Source organism: Podarcis muralis, chromosome 4, assembly GCF_964188315.1.
Source record: "Podarcis muralis chromosome 4, rPodMur119.hap1.1, whole genome shotgun sequence".
NCBI classification, from domain to species: Eukaryota; Metazoa; Chordata; class Lepidosauria; order Squamata; family Lacertidae; genus Podarcis; species Podarcis muralis.
Window position 1 is genome coordinate 61,374,285 of NC_135658.1, and position 18,166 is coordinate 61,392,450.

The 18,166-nt window shown below is 38.7% G+C and overlaps 1 protein-coding gene across 9 annotated transcripts in view; it reads left to right on the forward strand.

Annotated features, from left to right (window-relative positions):
* The window catches only part of DMD (dystrophin), a 985,465-nt gene that overhangs the window by 426,082 nt on the left and 541,217 nt on the right, over positions 1-18,166 (forward strand). For all 9 annotated transcript variants that reach the window (XM_077927390.1, XM_077927397.1, XM_077927392.1 and 6 more), the window contains exons 25-31: positions 3,862-4,017; positions 5,128-5,298; positions 6,892-7,074; positions 8,511-8,645; positions 9,582-9,731; positions 12,949-13,110; positions 17,000-17,110. In XM_077927390.1, the coding sequence (XP_077783516.1) occupies positions 3,862-4,017; positions 5,128-5,298; positions 6,892-7,074; positions 8,511-8,645; positions 9,582-9,731; positions 12,949-13,110; positions 17,000-17,110 (1,068 nt within the window). The remainder of the gene's footprint in view (positions 1-3,861; positions 4,018-5,127; positions 5,299-6,891; positions 7,075-8,510; positions 8,646-9,581; positions 9,732-12,948; positions 13,111-16,999; positions 17,111-18,166) is intronic.

The window sequence follows — 18,166 nt, forward strand, 5'->3', positions numbered from 1 at the left end:
GTGTGTGTGTGTGTGTGTGTGTGTGTGTGTGTGTAAATAAAACAGCTCAGATACTGGACAGTTTTTGATTGGGATTAAAGTTGGTGCTGTTTTCTATTTGGTCACTAGGTGGTGGCAGGAGGTAAATATATAATGTACTGCCATGTGATTTCTGTTGTGCAGCCCTTATGAGTTTCATAAATTCTGTGTGATGAGCATTGTATCCTTTCCCCTGGGGCACTCTATGCTTCTATTGAAATGAATTATATATACAGACATTTAGATTTTATTTTCCTCTGACTCTGTCTGGCTTGTTTAATTAAGCTGCCTGATTCAAATTTATTCTAATTTAAGACCAATAAGAAACAAATTGTGTAATCAGCAAGAAAATGTAATGACACACAACAGAACTCAGAAATTATCTGACTCAACTAGTTTCAATTTTCCTTGAACTAGTCTAGTTTGAATATTCTGTAAAAATTCTATTTATATTGCCTGTGTTGTACTTAATCTATTCCAAAGACGTATTTTACAAATAGTTTTTTCTCTCATAATTTTACATGCTCCACTGCCTCAGATGAACAAGCTCTGTGAATTGTGTTTTTCTCACAAAGCTTACAAGTTCTGTGAGAGCCCCAGTAGAGGCTTAAGACATCACTAAGTATTGATGTTTCTGTCGCAGGATTTACAAAGTATTCCAACTATCCCAGAAGTGTTTGCAATTACCATGAATCTTGCAACCTATAATAATCTATATCTATTTCTCTCAGAGTTTATCAGCTCTGAAAACTGTTCTCGCGTGTTGTGTACATTCTATGAACCATTAACCCCTAAGGTTAAAAGCTTGTCAAAGCTTTCACTTTTTACACAGCACTCCTAACTTTCATTAAAGTATTTTAAATTATACCTGCATAATCTTATCTCTGAAGCTTAGTATAATGTTGTTTAAGCCAATTAATAGCTCTCAGACCTCAGTCTCTGTGATACTTCTGAAGAAAAGGGAGATCAGGATTATGTGGTGGCCTTTGGTACAAATGAGGACTCCACACCCTCTGAGGCAACCAGACACCACTTTCTCAGTGCCCTTGTATTAGCTTTGATTCCTCTGTCTTGCTTGTCTGTGAAGTCCCTCATCCATTACAACAATCAAGAATGTAGCTTTTTCTCTATGGTTGTCACACTGGTTTTCTTTCTCACTTTATTGCAGTGTTCTCCTTCCTTGTGTTCTGTTGTCTCTATTGCAATATTAATATTACACAGCTTGAAGCGATAGGATGCCTACAAACTGACTCCTCTTGGAATAAAAATTTCCCAGACCCATAAATATTATTCAGAAGCTTTACATACAGAACTTGGTTCAAAACAGAACATAAACCAATTAATGACATTCAAACAGTTGTATAATATCAGGCACATGTCCAGCACAGGTTTCATCATCTTACATAATTGAAATAATTCCAAACAGACCTAAAATCAGGTCTGTGACTCTCCACACAGACTCCATTAGCTTGGAGCTGTTTTTCTCTTCAGGAGAGATCATTAGCACTTCCTTTGTTCTCTGTGGCTTCCAAAGAAAGGCTCAAAGCGATGGCGATTTGCAGTTGAATACCTCACATAAGCACCAAGTGAGAGCTAGCAGAGAACATTCTAAGTTAACTATCAACCCATTTACGCTTAGAGAGCTCTTCCTAGCTTCAATATATTCCTGAGTGGAATTTTCCATGTTAAACCCTCAGTAGTTCACATTCAAACACATACAGAGCATATTCAATTTCAGTGTCAATTAAAAAAATTATACTTAACAGTCTCATCTTGGTTCCTTCATCTTTTTCCAACTTTCTGCTACCAAATTTTCACCTTTCATTGCTAAGATGATTCAAAACTCAACCATCCATTAAACTTTTGGAATAGCCTTTTAATTCCTGTGTCCTGCTGTAACTAAAGCTTTTTTTGTTGTGAGTATCCACATGCTCCTATCTTCACTCTTAGCCATGGTTTGGCTTGTCAATAAATGCAAATAAATACAAAACAAAAATCTGCCCTCTTGGTCTCCTGAAATATAATGCTAGTGGCATCATCATATTGAAATTCCTTATCCAGATAATTTTCTCCTAATTTTTAATCAGTGCAAAGTAGGGGGATTTTTTCTTTGTCGGGGAAGGGAGGTTAGCTCAGGATTTCCAAAGCTAACACCAGTATTTAGACCACTTAGGGGGAAAAACACCATTCATAGTAACTGTAATACAAATGAGTTGACTTGGCTTTTCCCCTTTTCACAGACAAATAATTCACTTAAAAATAAAATAAAAAATCCTGCCCACATCCTTAGAAATGTCAAGTTTTATATGTGTGCTGTTATTTAGCTACCAAATAACTTATCAGCAACCTTCAGTTTGTCAGGGATCTTAATTGAGAAAAGTCAACTGCAGAGTGAAATGTTTACCAGGCCCTCTTTGAAGCCCTTAATAAGTTACATTTTGCTCTGCCAGGCCTTCAGCATTTCACCATTACAATAAGAGAAAGCAATAAAAGTATTTCAACTTTAAAAAAAAAAACTTCTGTTTATCTGTTCAAATCATCCTAAATAATCTCGCCTCTTTTTGCCAAAGTAAATACTGTTTTTCTAGGCAAATAAAATATACAAGAAGTAAATTGTTCAAGTTCAGTTTCTCAGTTTTACATTCATAAAACTGTGTGCCATGCTGAGTTTGATAGATAAAATAGCTTTGTTTTTCTGTCAAAAGGCAGTTTCTGCTAGTATTCTGGATTTCCCTGCGAGGGAGATTATTCTGTTAGCAAGTTAATTTATATCTTGTGTCATTGATCCCTGTTACAGCGGCATAGCTAGCCGTACAGGCGCCCAGGGGGCAAGGCATGCTGGGACAGGACGCTCTGTGTGGAGCCAGAGCCTGCATGAAGTCTGCTCCTCCCACTGCTCCCCCTCAGTTGCAGGCACCATGCCATCCGAAAAGGCAGCGTGGGGCTCGTGTCCACCCACCGTCTCACCCTCAGCCACCCTCCAGTTGAGGGGGAGGTGGCAGGTGGGCGAGGGCCCTACACCGTCTTTTTGAAAAGCACAGTGCCTGCAGGAGTTCACCTGCCATCTCCTCCTCAGCTACAGGGTGGCTGAGGTGGCAGGCGGACATGAGCCCCATGCCACCTTTTCAGGCGGCACAGTGCTTGCAAATGTCTGAACCACTGCATCACTCCCAGGAGAGATGCATGGCTCAGGCACACAGCAGGCACCACTGTAAGTGCTGTCCTTGCAGTAAGCGGTCGCACCCTGCCCCTCCTAGCTACACTAGTGTCCTGCTACAGCATTTATTAACTAAATGTGAGCATACACAATGTATATTTGTATTCCTTTTGTCATATACTTGCTCGAGTTCTGGACTCCTTCACACTGACCACAGTCGGGCATGTCTGTCTGGTACCTCTTTGAGGTCCCCAGATTTGTCACCTGTCACCTCACGCTCTGATTGCGTAGTCTAGTCCCTGGGGGATTTCTTCTGTAACAAAGAAAACTGTCGAGGCCCCTAGTTGCTGTTCTTCACCTTCTGCTCTTCATCAGTTGCATCCTATACATTTCTAGAGTCCTTACAGATGTGGGTGGATGAAAGGAGATTTTCCTCATACCCTTACCTATCGCCCAGCTGTCATATTTTTTAAAAGGCCTGTTGTGTCACAGCAAGATTTCTTGGCTAGTACCATAATTCCCTAGGAAACTATGGTTAACATGCTTGCTGCATGTGTGGATCAACAGGTCACAATATTGTTTAGAATATTACCAAGAAGAATTAAATTCAGTTTAAATTTATTTAATTGAATGCCTATATATTTTGGAGGCTTGTAATGAAATGTGTATCTTTTTTTATCCTTTAGGCTCTAGTAAATGATATCCAGACAATCCAGCCCAGTTTGAATAGTGTTAATGAGATTGGGAAGAAAATGAAGAACGAAGCAGAGCCAGAGTTTTCTTTGAAAATACAAACTGAACTAAAAGAACTGAATGCTCAGTGGGATCACATTTGCCAACAGGTACTCCATCTCTTGCTATCTTCTTTTAATTTAATTCCAGATTTCTCTTTGACATAATTTCCCCTGCTCTGTGTGCATAACTACTGAATGTGAGAGGTGGAGCCAGACATTTGTGGTTCACACTAATTAACCTTCTATCTTAGTAAATTTATCTACCATGTCAAAATGCACGCAGGAAAGATAGATTTGAGTGCTAAAGTCTGACAATAATATAATGTATTATAATTGCAAATAGAGAGCTTGACATAAGCTGGAGCAAATAAATAAAATCCAGCAAGGTATGACACCTAATAAATAGTTTTATCTTCAATGGCTTTTGCTTTACTCAAAGTATTTTGTAGCATTTCTATCAAAAAAATAAGGAGCGATAAAGCAGCATTATGATTCTGAGTTAAACCGCTTGGAACGGCACATTATAACATCTGTCAGTAACAAGCTTCTGTCTGTTATAAACTTCAAATGCCACAAGTTAGACACAGAGAGCAGAAAAGCAATTGTACTGAAAAAAGGCAAACGTAATAAAATTTTCACCATGTCATTTTTCAAGACAGAAGGCTGTAAGACCTTATATTACTAAATTAGAAAGAGAAAATTTCAGTAGAAAGAAGAAAGAGTGAACTTCATTTCGGATTACTTACTATATGAGATGATGCATGCTTCACGTTTTTTTTACAGTAACACTTTGCCTACTTGGTAACTTCTTGGCATCTATTGGCACCATTTGGGAAACAAGATTTTGACTCCAAGAGCAGAAACCCCATTAACTTGATGCTTCCAGTGTTAGGAGGAGAGGGGATATTAATCAAATCTGCACTGGAGGTTGGGGGAACCTCAAAAACAAAATGAGAGGTGGTGTGGAGGCTGGAGGAAAAAAATAGTGAAAATTACCTCTCCCTCTCCCTTTTCTCCAGCAGTAGTCTATCTGGATCCACATTCCCCCAATGAACAAAAGGAGCCCCCTTCATTCACAAGTGGGAAAGTCTAGATTCAACCCTTCTTTAAAATCTGTCTTCCTTAAAATTGAATCTTGTTATGCTAGGCATTTACTTTAATATTCAATTAATGTCTGAACTAGTGTTTACAAGAGGAAATCATGTTGTTTTCTTTAAGGCCTATGCTAAGAAGGCAGCGCTGAAAAGTGGTTTGGATAAGACTGTGAGTCTTCGAAAGGATTTATCAGAGATGCATGAGTGGATTACACAAGCAGAAGAAGAGTACCTTGAGAGAGATTTTGAATATAAAACACCAGATGAATTACAGAAAGCTGTTGAGGAACTGAAGGTAACAAAATACAAAGTGACTTGTTTAATTTGTATCTGATCTTCTTCTTGAAGTTATTGTTACACACAATCTGTTTGTTCATTTGAAAGAGCTGGCTATTTGAGCTTCACTTGAGAACTATTAAATTCGAAGCAATAGGTGGTTTAAAGTAATTTCACTTCAATTTAGCATCTGTTACAAGTTTTTTGACTCGTCAAAGAATTGCATTTCTATAAGTTCCCTTCCCCCATGCTTAATTGGATTTAGTGTTGCATTTGTATATGTCCTTATTGTTTGTGGGTACCCACATCAAATTCTGCACCTGTTCTCATATGCTTCCATTCTCTTTTCTATGATAATTGCATCAGATGGTATATAATTCTTGGGCTATTATTCCTCTGAATGTAACTTCTCCCAGATGGAATTCAGAAATTGTAGGCACTCATAAATGGGAATAAGAAGGTTGCATTCAGCAACAATTTGTGCTTTCATTTTGCTTTCCCACAACATATAGAACAAGTGACAAGTCCCTGCTATGCTAACTTATCCCTATAAATTAGAGATGTTACTTAGGAAAATGTTCCCATTGAATATAGATTCATTTCATTCCTTGACTATATTGCAGGCTTTCTCAGTTTTATCTGATATGGATATTAATGCATATTGGCAATAGTACAGCCAGAGATGTTTGGCACCTTCATTTAGTGCCATTTTAGATATTGGCAATGTGGGGACTTGTTTCCTTGTCTAGCTCTTTAAACCAGAAGCAAGGACAGCAATAGCTGTAATAAGAGGAATAGCACTGTATTTTGCAAGATTTCCTAAAAGCTTTACATGGGGTCACTGCAGCAGCACTACAAGTTGCCTTGTAAAGATTCAGGCACCCATGTCAAGGAAAGCCTGCTATGTAGCTGAGGTAAGGCCACAGAAAGATGCACACAGTATGCATGATATGTGATTATATTACTTAAGACAGCAAAGCAAAATGAAAACTCAAAACTATACACCCCATATCAAGTACACCTGAGAATGCAAGAACGTGCCATTTCTACAGTGGCTCCATGTTTGTAGGATGCTCTCCCCAGGAAGGCTTGGCTGGCAGCTTCATTATACACCTTTAGGCACCAGGCAGAAACATTTCTCTTCAACCAGGCCTTGGGCTGATTAACCCCAGAGCAGTAGCCACTACCAAATAACGAGGAAAGTGAGAAATAGAGCATGCCAGATCTTGAATAGGTGGGGAGGAAGTGGAGGGGGTCTTAATTCTTGCCTTGAAAATATGAGCCTCTACAACAGGCATAGGCAAACTCGGCACTCCAGATGTTTTGGGACTACAGCTCCCATCACCCCTAGCTAACAGGACCAGTGGTCAGGGATGATGGGAGTTGTAGTCCCAAAACATCTGGAGGGTCGAGTTTGCCTATGTCTGCTCTACAACATGAATACGGAGCAGTGAAATTTGAGCGGATCATCTTTTTAACCACTGCTTTGTGGCATGGAAAATCAGGCAAATTACATTATGTTCTTTTCAAATAATGCAGTGTTTTTACCCCAGTATTCACTGCTTTATTTCCAGGTATTATAATGGATTATTATACATTTATGTATTTTCAGAGAGCAAAAGAAGAGGCAACACAGAAAGATGTGAAAGTGAGGCTTCTCACAGAGTCGGTGAACAATTTTATAGCAAGGGCTCCACCTGCAGCTCATGAGGCCTTAAAAAAGGAACTTGATGTTCTAACTAGGAACTACCAGCGACTCTGCAGCAGGCTAAATGGAAAGTGCAAAACGTTGGAGGTCAGTTCCTTCTCCTGGTAACATTAGAGCATTCCAAAGTGTAACAGAAAAGATATCAGCTAATGGACAGTTGTCGTGAATCAATGTTTACCCTCATAAGTCTTTAATATAGCCTACTGCAAGCTGGTGCCCTCCAGCTGTTTTAGACTACTATTCTCATCAACCCCAGCCAGCATGGTTTCCATGTTTATCTTAATCAGAATTGAATTATTTTTTTGTTTATTACTAAGTGGATTAAAATATACCGTATTTTTCGCACGATTGGACGCACCGGACCATAGGACGCACCTAGTTTTTTGGGGGAGAAATAAAGGAAAAAAAATTTCCCTTTATTTCCCCCCCAAAAGCAGGTCAGGGAAACCGAACCAGGTCGAGGAACAGCGGGATAGTGGCGCTGCGCCTCCCTGCTGTCCCCCGAGCTTGTGGGGCTGGCTGATGTCTGCCTAGCGCGTGGGGCGCTCTGCTTCAGGGCGCCCCACCCGCCGGGCGGCAGGCTGCTATCCGCAGCGTGGGGAGCCTTGCGGGGAACTCCTGCAAGGCTCTCCACGCAGCGGATGTGTTCCCGAAGCGCCGGGCGCTCTGATTTCAGGGCGCCCGACGCTCCGGGAAGCAGGCTGCTGTCCGCAGCTTGGGGAGCCTTGCGGGGAACTGCTGCAGGGATCTCCACGCTACGGATGTATGCCTGGTGCGAGGGGCGCTCAGCGCGCCCCAAGCTTCTGGGTGCCGGCAAGGTCTCCGCTAACTGGGTCTCCCACGGCTAGCGGATAGCTTCCTGAAGCCTGGAGAGCAAGAGGGGTCCGTGCGCACCGACCCCTCTCACTCTCCAGGCTTCAGCGAAAGCCTGCATTCGCTCCATAGGACGCACACACATTTTCCCTTGCTTTTTAGGAGGGAAAAAGTGCGTCCTATGGTGCGAAAAATACGGTATCCTAAAAATTATGTCACTTTCCTAGGATTATTAAATATATTCCCGTAACTTCATGGTACAGTTTAAAAAAACCCATTATTTTGTTCTTTCTTACTACTTTAATATACAGTCATACCTTGGGTTGAAGTAGTTTCGGGATAAGTATTTTCGGGTTGCGTGCTGCAGCGACCCGGAAGTAACGGAGTCGCCGCTCGCGCATGTGCAGACGGTCAAAATGACGTCACATGCTTGCGCAGAGGTGGCGAATCGTGACCCGCGCAGACACGGGTTGCGTTCGCTTCTGGTCTGCAGTACAGATCCTGTTCGCATCCAGAGGTACCACTGTAGAATTTTGAAATGACCTGATTTTATTTACTTTTTTGTGGCATTTATATAGGTAACCCAATAACACATGTCCTGGTAAAACAGCATAAGTTATCGGTCGTTTTATTTACAAAAAAAAATGTTTTTAAAAAATTCAAGCATTTCTGTATTAAAATTCATTTCTTTTTAAAAACTCATTCATCAGGAGGTGTGGGCATGTTGGCGTGAATTATTGTTATACTTGGATGTTGAAAACAAATGGTTGAATGAGGTAGAATCAAAACTCAGGGCAACAGAAAATATTCAAGAAGGCACAGAAGAGATCTCAGAAGCACTAGATGTAAGTACTGACGTTCTGGTTAGGAACACGCAGACCTTTCCAATAAAAAGTTTCTATGTTAAATCAAAGTGTAATATTCTTCAATGTGTGCTGTGATCTATGCACCCATATGTATATTTCCCACGAATTGTGTTCCATCAGATTTTCAATTATTATTATCATTGCTATGTACTAAAGGAAGATATGAGCACACAGGGTTCAGATAGGCCACAGCGTTCTTAGAGTGGAATTGGAGCTGTCAAAAAGAATAATGTAGTCTTCTCAACAAAAACAAAGATGTTTAATTCAAATGCTTTATAAACTTATGCTTTGTCTGGTGCCTGTGAAGCCAGCTTCACATGCCCTCCCAAATAACTTATACAGACATCCATATCTCTATATAAGCAAATCCAGTGGCAATTACTTCCAAGCAATCTTGGGTAGGATTGCAGGTATTTGTACTCTACAATTAGATACTTACATTTATCACATTTCCCTCGTTTTGCTGCAGAGATGTCTGACAGACCCAAGGTTTTAATAAAAGCCTTAAAAAGTCTTTTTCAACGGTCCCAGAATCACTCCAGTTATTAAAAAACATTGACAATTATTGTTTTAAAAAATGAAGGAGTAGCATCACAAATTCAATAGTTTCTAGTTACCTAATTTGGTTGGTTGTGCTGATGGAGAATTCAGCAAGGTAGCATACTTTATAGCCACACTGTTTATTATGTTGATGTGGTATCTTAGCCTTTGTTAATGTTTGCCTAGACACATTTCAGATAATTTGTGCCAGAAAATGTTGCAGTGATGAGCTTTATTTTTCTCAAGAATACTCTTCTATTTTAATGGAAATGTAAGGTTTATTGCTTCTTTTATTTTAACAAGAGCTTTGAAGGCTCCTTTGTTTGGTGGAAAGGGATTGGCAAAAACAAGTAATACAGTTTATTGATGTTTCAGTCTCTGGGAACATTAATGCAACACCCAGAAGATAACCGCAATCAGATTCGTGAGTTGGCACAGACCTTAACTGATGGTGGAGTTCTGGATGAACTGATCAATGAAAAACTGGAGAAGTTCAATACTCGGTGGGAAGAGCTACAACAAGAGGTACATTTTAAGAAATAATTTCCTTCCCCCATACTTTTCTCTTAAACACTGTGTTTAACAGGAGAGCTGAAAGGTAAAGTTACCTGTCTTATAAAATACTGTGTTGTAAAGATGCGGACAACAGTGTTGACGCAAGAAGAAACCAACAAAAGTTGTGACAGCTTTGGAAGGGACCGATTAACAGATGCAGCTCTCTGTATATGTTTTTTGCGTCTTTTTATATGTGTATAAGAAGGTCTACCTGGTATAAATTTTTCTAGGAAATCTACATACATGTCTTCTTCTTTGGCAATCACTCATAGCCGAGTAAGATTGTCTTCCATAAACACGATTTTAACAATGAGTCAGTAAGTGACTGTGGAGGCCAATTCTGGACCCACACCCAAAGCTCTCAGAGTAGGCAAGAAAGACACTTTCCGGTTTAAGAGTGAGTGGTCAGTTCCTTTAAATTTGGCAGCCCCGTTTCAGGTGAAGATGAGGCAGAATGGAAGTAGAGCGTAGCTTAGATGTAAACCTGATGTATCCCCAGTGGCGGGGTGGCTTGTCCCATTTTGGCACCTGTGCTGAAACGGGAATTGCCACATCCTGCCTCCCCCCCCCCCCCCCGCCACCATTTCTGCCACTGGGGCGTTCTGCAAAGCATAGCTGCTTCGCTTCTCTGCCTGGGGGCAGCTAAGATGAGTGGCAGTGCTACATGCTAGAATGCCTCCCTCTTGTCTGTGAGAGGGAAGGCCTTCAGATGGCAGCAGGAGCAGTGGGAGGACAGAGCTCTGCCTCTTGCACTTCTGCCTCCTTAAGGTGGGTGCTTCACCCTGCCTCATGGGCATGCCAACTCTGCCCCATAGGACTTTATATAATTTAAATGGGCCTTAAAGACTCAATCTGTGTTGTATAAATAGTGCTGTATATATATAGGTGTACATTGGTTTGTAAACCATGTTGGGATGAATATATCTTGAAAAGTCTGTAAGTTCGTTAAATTAAATAAATGGAAATAAATTCAATAAATATAAAACAAAAGAAATGGAACATTAACATGAAAACAAATGGAAAAACAAACTATTTTCCCTTGTGAACCTCACTTTAGAAGGCAGCAAAATTTATTTGGAATAAAAACAAAACAAAAGAGGAATCCTAAAACCCAATGCACTATAAGATGTCTAATAAAATAAATCAGCAGTTTAAGAACACTTGAAGTACAGAACCAGCACGGACTAAGAAAAAATAATACTTTCTTAGCTAGCATTTCAATATACCTGCTTACTGCCCTTGACTGCCCCCTCCCCCCGCCCAAGGAAATATTGGCTGCACACTGCACTGCTGTAAAGGTAGGCAACACCAAACAAGGGGATAGCAGAAGGGGGGGCAAAGAAAGCATGGGATAGAAAGTGTTTTATACCCATTTTCTGCCAGGTTGCACTGGAAGCAACCATGCAATAGTTCTTTGACAACCTGAGCTGTGAATTGTTATGTTCAGGGGGTGGGGGTTGGAGTGTAAGGAGGTTGACCTCAAAGGTAGTGAATGTGGAAAGATAAATATTTGTAATTTTCAGGCAGGTCACAGAAGACTTAAATGAGAACATCAAATTCCCAAGAGCCAAAGCACCAAGTTTAATTTGCTAATCTTTCCCCTTATTTCTGAACACCCAAATCCCTCCAGTTCCACATAACCCTCCTAATAATCAGTTAGCATAACACAGGACATTGATAAACCCTCTTCACAATTCTTACCCCCAAAGGCTCTCCTCTCTGATGCCAGCCAACAATCCACATGATCGCTCTCTGTGTTAATTAGCATTAACAAAGGAGTTGGCCAACTCCTGACACTTGTGCGACTGCTGCATGCTTTTGTGACCAGTGTGTTGCCTCATGGTGGATAAAGCTGGCAGGAGGAATTGAGTCATATATCCTTTTTCTGTGGTTTATTGATTGGAAGGTTTCAAAGAAACTAGATGGGCTTTTAAAAAGCATTATTAGTACCATATACAGTGTGCATGTATGACAGAACATTTGAAGTGGCTGAGGTAATCCTGTCCTGTTTCACAGGATATAAGAAAGATATAAAAGTGAGCTTTCATAACACCATTACCACCGAAATCCATGTTTGTTTTACAACGCGCACAGAAATTTGTTCCTATGTGTGTGAAGACATATTCACTACATTCCATTATGAACCGTCACAGGAAAAGAAATGATGAAGGACGTTCAGCTGTTCCCTGTTGGTGAATGCTTTTATAAAATAGTTTTTTTTCATAACATTACTTTTGAGTCCTTGACCTCAAGGTTACACTCCATATGGCCTTGGAAATATAACTGGTAACTCTGATGTGTAGTGTGACTTGACCTCCAGGTTTATTGAGTGAATAGAAATGTTAGGTTTATAGCCTATTAAAAGAATGAATAATGCAGAGTCAATGCAGATAAAACTAAATTATGAGAAGGCAGAATATGAAAGAAGGTGAAAAACTAAGCTGAAAATCGCATGTGTCATCATCTTAAACTATTAAGTATGAAAAGAGGGGCAAAGAGAAATGTAAAACCAAAGAAGGTCTTAGTAACCATATTGCGGGGTTTCGCTAATGTCATAGGGCAGGCTTAAAGTAATGTAACTTGCTATAGTAGTAATAGGAACAGTCTGACTCTGGCTTTCCCCAGTTTTTGTAACATTTTGCTGAATGCTGTACCATTAAGAAATATTGTAATAAGGGGAGGAGTGAACCATAAAGAGTCAAGACAAAACTTAAGAGTTCTAATCATTCCTGGGAGTACTACCATTTAATCCAGGCTCTAAGAAACTATTTATATCCTATGTGAGAGTTTGTTTTATAAACAGCACTTTCATCCCTCTCACTTGTTGCAGTGGATTATCTGTAAGTGGACTATGATGACGGCAACTTTGTTCTGACCAAAGGAAATCTCCTGACATATATAATGAGATCAGGAGCTGCCCGAGGCTTCAGAATGAACAAAACTATCTAATGGCAGGACTTAGTTTTGCAGTCTTCTACTCACTATAGAATTCCTCACTATTTGGTTTGGTTATTTAGGGAATTTTGACTTTTTGTGGTTATTTATTTAAAAAACAAAATGGCTGGCAAAAAAAGACGAAATTTATCTTACAAAAAGGTGGTTGTGTATCAGTATGAAATTTCTGTGTGTTTTTAACAGCATTAAAGAAAAATTGAATGGCTAATACTCTTTTCCCTTTATTTTTCAGGCTGTGAGGAGACAAAAGGTTCTTGAACAAAGTATCCACTCTGCACAAGAGATTGACAAAACCCTTCAGTTAATTCAAGAGTCTCTTGCTTTCATTGATCGACAGTTAACTGGTTATATTGCCGACAGAATTGATGCAGCACAAGTACCTCAAGAAGCACAGGTGAGTCTTGTGGACTTTAGTTTAAATAGCTTTATCATTCAAGTGGTCAGTATGATTCCTTTAATTTGGTTGGCTTTTTCCTCAGAGATGATGATTTCTAGAATTTTCAGCCGCTGGGGTTAGGAAGCATAATTTGCAACCCATTTATTGCAAAACTACTTACTGGAATACAGATGTGCATAATAATATCATCTTTAAAAGGTCACATTTATTTTGCAGCAAATTCATGTTTTTAGGTTTATTTTATCTGTCCTTATGCTGACATAAAATTATTATATGACCCTAATATAAACTCATTAAATGTTTGTGAAGGTTGTGCTGTAACCTTGAAGGAACAACATGAATACTGTAACCCCCTATAGTGCTATTTTTATCATGCTATAAATGACTCATCATCTTTACTACTTTTAGTTAACTTCTTAGTAAAGCAGATTAGATATCCCATAAATAGTTATTGAGTTATGCAATCATTGATACTGGATAGTTACATGCTTGTAGAATCCTATATAGTCTACTCAGAAGTAATCCCCATTGAATTCAGTGTGATTTACTCCCAGGAAACTGTATAGGATTGGAGCCATAATCTCATATAAAATGAAATAAATTAAAGAATATCGCCACATCCTTCATTCCTTAGCTTTGTGTCTGTCAACTTTTGCTTCACATTTTAAGAACATTTCTGAAGTACGTAACTTTCATTAATTGTATTTGTAAGAAAGGATACATTAGCCAAAATGAAACACAGATTTCTGGAATTGGGTGGAATATATTAGAAGAATTTTAAGATTAATGCACAGTTTATATTTTGAATTTAAAAAACCCTTCCCTTATGTGAAAATGCTGGCTTTCAGACATCAATAATGATTGTACTGCAAAACATAATTTGTTGTGATTTTCAAGGAAGTCTTACAAAGACTTTGATAAGCAGATGTGACCAAGTTAATAAATCTGTACTAGTTAAATCCCATTATTTTCCTCAAACAACTATATTCTTCACTTTTTAAAAAATAATCTCCTAAGGATGCATCAATGATCATTTGAACAAGTCCCTAATATTTCCTGGGCTCCATAACGACTATACTATTGATTAGGATAAATTCAGGGTTTTTTTGCTAAAGATTTATGTTGACAGTGGGTTCTATTGTTTCCTGTTGGACATCATATTCACCTAGAGGCTATGGTTTGAAGTGCAGTCATCATAAAATACATAAAATACAATCTATCTTCCTTTATTACTTAAAATACCTTTCAGTTTATCTGAAGAAACAAAATAATAAATTGGGTAAGGGGAAGTAAAACCAGCCACATGAAACCACTTTAAATCCCTTGAAAACTGCAGATATTATAGAAGCAGTCTTAATATTTTATGTGGGCTAATTTCTTAAGGTTAAGCAATCTTATGGCAGAGAACAGAAGTCTGTGACCAAAAGTGATTTTTCTAATTATAGAAAAGGAGTCATAACTTGGTAATGAAATAAAATATATTGCTAACTTGAAATCAAGATGACGTGGAAGGCAATGGATATGACAGGCATAAAGATAAAACCTTAGGTTTGATTTAATAACTAGTCAACTACAGTATTGGGAAAATACAAATCTGCCATGTACCAAGACAGCTTAGCTCAACATTGTCTGCACTGACTGGCAATGCAACCATCTTTACCACCTTTTTGTCTGCAATGCATGTGCTCTACCTGGACCGTGCTCTAAATTAAAAAAAAAAATCAATTAACTTTATATACATTAATTGGTGAACCATTTTCAATATGTTTGTGTCCTTTCCCCCCCAGAAGCATAATGTCAAATTTTATTAATTCTCTTTACATTTTGTAAATGCAGTACAGCCATAATAGCAATAAAATAGTGCCTCTCTGTCTCCTCTTCTCTATAGCATGTTAGATAGTTTGCATCTTTCCTTATCAGCAGCCTTATTATGCATACATAAAATATTCTACTGGGTGGGTTATTCCATACCATTTGTGGGCTTTCTTTGTCCATCTCTGATAAACCAACTGTGCTTGTGTTTAATCACAGTAGCTAGACTTGTCCAATTTCTAGAAGCTTTATTTTATTTTAAACATACATGAAAGTATGTGTGTGTACTAATAATTCATATGCATCTGATTAACTGACTGATTGGAAACTTTATAATACTTTATTATACAATGTCAAGTATGAATTGTCAACCGGCAATCACATGGGCTAAATCTGCCTCCTGAAGTGTGCACCCCCCTCTTTCCATTACAAACCCTGTTAATTTCTCCTAGGGTTGACTGAAAAGGGTGCAAGGAGGAGACTTTTCTTCCTTCTATTTTTCTAACCCCATGCCCACCCCTTTTATCTTCTATTTCCCATTTTGGTAATGGACAAGAGTGAAAGCAGAGGAAGAGTCACATAGAGGCTTTATTTCACTATATTCCACCCCCTTTTAAGCATGTTGAGTAGAAGACCAAGAATTTATCTATGTGTCTATATGCCAGAATGTGTCCACCTAGACAATAGATCTCTAGAGTGTTAATGCTGCACCTTCAGGCGAGGCAACCCATTTTAAATGAGACACCAGGCACATGGAGCACTGCATGGGTAGGTTTTCTTACATGCCCAGCTTCATGTTTAAATCAAACCTTTGACTCTACCCTGCCCCATCACCCCAAGATCAAGGTGGAGAAGAAAGGGACATGCAAAAGAGACTGTTGTCTTCTATGTGAACTCCTTGGTGTATCTGTCCTCTCCTTCCATAAATATCTCAATAAATAATGTTGGGCAGAGTGTGCTGCAAGATTGGGAGTGTCCCCATGTGCTTGTCATACTCCTCTCCGCATTCATGTTAACTGCTGGTGGATAAAGTCGCCTACACAGTAAATGAGAGTATGAGGAAAAAGCCAAATTGCATACAGTTTCTTGCTTTTACCACATCTGTTCATTTTCAGTTAACAAAAATACTATTTGTAACATTAATGGAATTACAGACTTTATGTTCTTGGACAGAAGATATATCCAGCTTTAGCCTTGTACTTCTAGGGAATAGAGAGAGAGAGTGAATTGCTGATTTGATTAAAATGTGGTCTAGATAAAACCTTCTGACAGATTTTCCTCCCACATTTTGCAGTAATGGTCCCTAATATTCATCTTGATGAAAAAGAAAGCTGCCAGATATTTCCTGGTATAGCTGTTCTCTCTGGTAATTGTTTAGCAGTTCATCCACTACCAGATATTCATTTCCAACAATTTCCCCATAAATTGGTTTGAATTGGTCTAAATTAGCTCATCTCAGTGTGTAAGATATGAATTGTTTTGTGTGACATTGCATTGGTCAGTAATGTGCAAGGCATTTGGTTTCTTATGAGCCTACTCTATCATGAGGTGTAAAGGGTTGAAATTTGCATTGGAGTAATTTCACCAATTGCTGGTTCTTGTTGGAAATAACAGACAAAAATACTTGATGGAAAAATCACTGAGATTATTACATTTCATATACTTGCTTCAGAGTTGTGTTGTGTATTTATCATGCTTTTTAAAAAACCTATTTTTAAAAAACCAATTATTCTACTATAAACCCCCCTTTTTGTTCACATTTAATTCTTTCTATAGTTATATTTAGTTTTCATAGGGATGAGAATTGTAACCCTGATGAAGAAGCCTTTAGTATGTACCTACAATGCAATTTAATTGTTATAGAACAAAGTTATACTTTTTTGTTTTATGTCCAAGTGGGCATAAGAGATACTATCATTTTAAAGCAATAAGAAGAATATACCAAGTAGAGCACAAGACAGTGTCACAATCTTAGTAATTTCATATGATTTATTCCAGAGCCTGGATCTTATATATTTCCCTGTCAAAATAATCTACTTTGATTTTAAACACATCTTTTTTTTCTGCCAAACAGAAAATTCAATCAGAGTTGACAAGCCATGAGATTAGTTTGGATGAAATGAAAAAACGGAACCAGGGTAAGGATGCCACCAAAAGGATATTCTCCCAAATCGATACTGCACAGGTTTGTAAAATTGGCTTTCTTTTACATACTTAGTTCGAATCCCTTCTTTAAAATACACAAAACTAAATAAGCAATCATTGATTACATGTGAAACAGCTATACTTTCTGTCCACAGGGTGGTTTTTTGGGTGGGGGGAGAAAGTCCTGCTTGCTTAGCTTATAACATTATTATTTGATTTGCAATGAGACCAAGAAGAAACCAGCATCTAAATAAAAACGTGTAGGGTTGAAGTGCCTTGATTCAGGGAATTCAGAACGGATGCTTTTGTTAATGCAAAATACACATTTTTGAAAAACCTCTTCTTGTTATTTTCATCTTCACAAATACCCTTCTGCCACAAAAATAAATTCTTTGGTCATAATTTTTTTAGCTGTGAGGCCAGATCAGCAATCCCAAGAGAGTTTTAAACTTGCTGTTTGCTTGAAGGGCACGCCTGATGGCAAACATTTTTTGAAGTAGACAGTAATTTTAAGGAGCAGGTTCTATAAAGGCATGGCAGTCAGATGTTCCAAAAATAAGAATATAAGAAGATCCTGCTGGATCAGACTCATCTAGTCCACCATCCTGTTTTCTCTGTGGCAATTGAGTTGCTTGTGGGAAACCTGCAAGCAGGACCTGAGCATAACAGCAAACCCTCCCCCCCCCGCCCCCATTTTCCAGCAAATGGTATTCAGAAGCATTACTGCCTCTGACTGTGGAGGCAAAGCATAGCTATAATGTCTAGTGGCCATTAGTAGCCTTATCCTCCATGAATTAGTCCAATTCACTTTTAAAGCTACCCAGTTAGTGGTCACCACTGTCTCCTGTGGGAGGGAGTTCCAAAGTTTAACTATGCACAGCATGGAACATTTCACAGACCTTGTGCAAGCCAGCTGATTCACCATGAGCATTTTTATATTTACCCCAGCCTTCAGGTCTGGGAAAAAGAAAACTAACAGAACCATACTTTTATGGAATGCCACATTAACTTTTTCAATTTTTTTGCCAGTGGTTAAAGGTGATAACTCATATTTACTATTTTGGTTCTTATCTGCTCTGTCAAGCTTACTGTAATG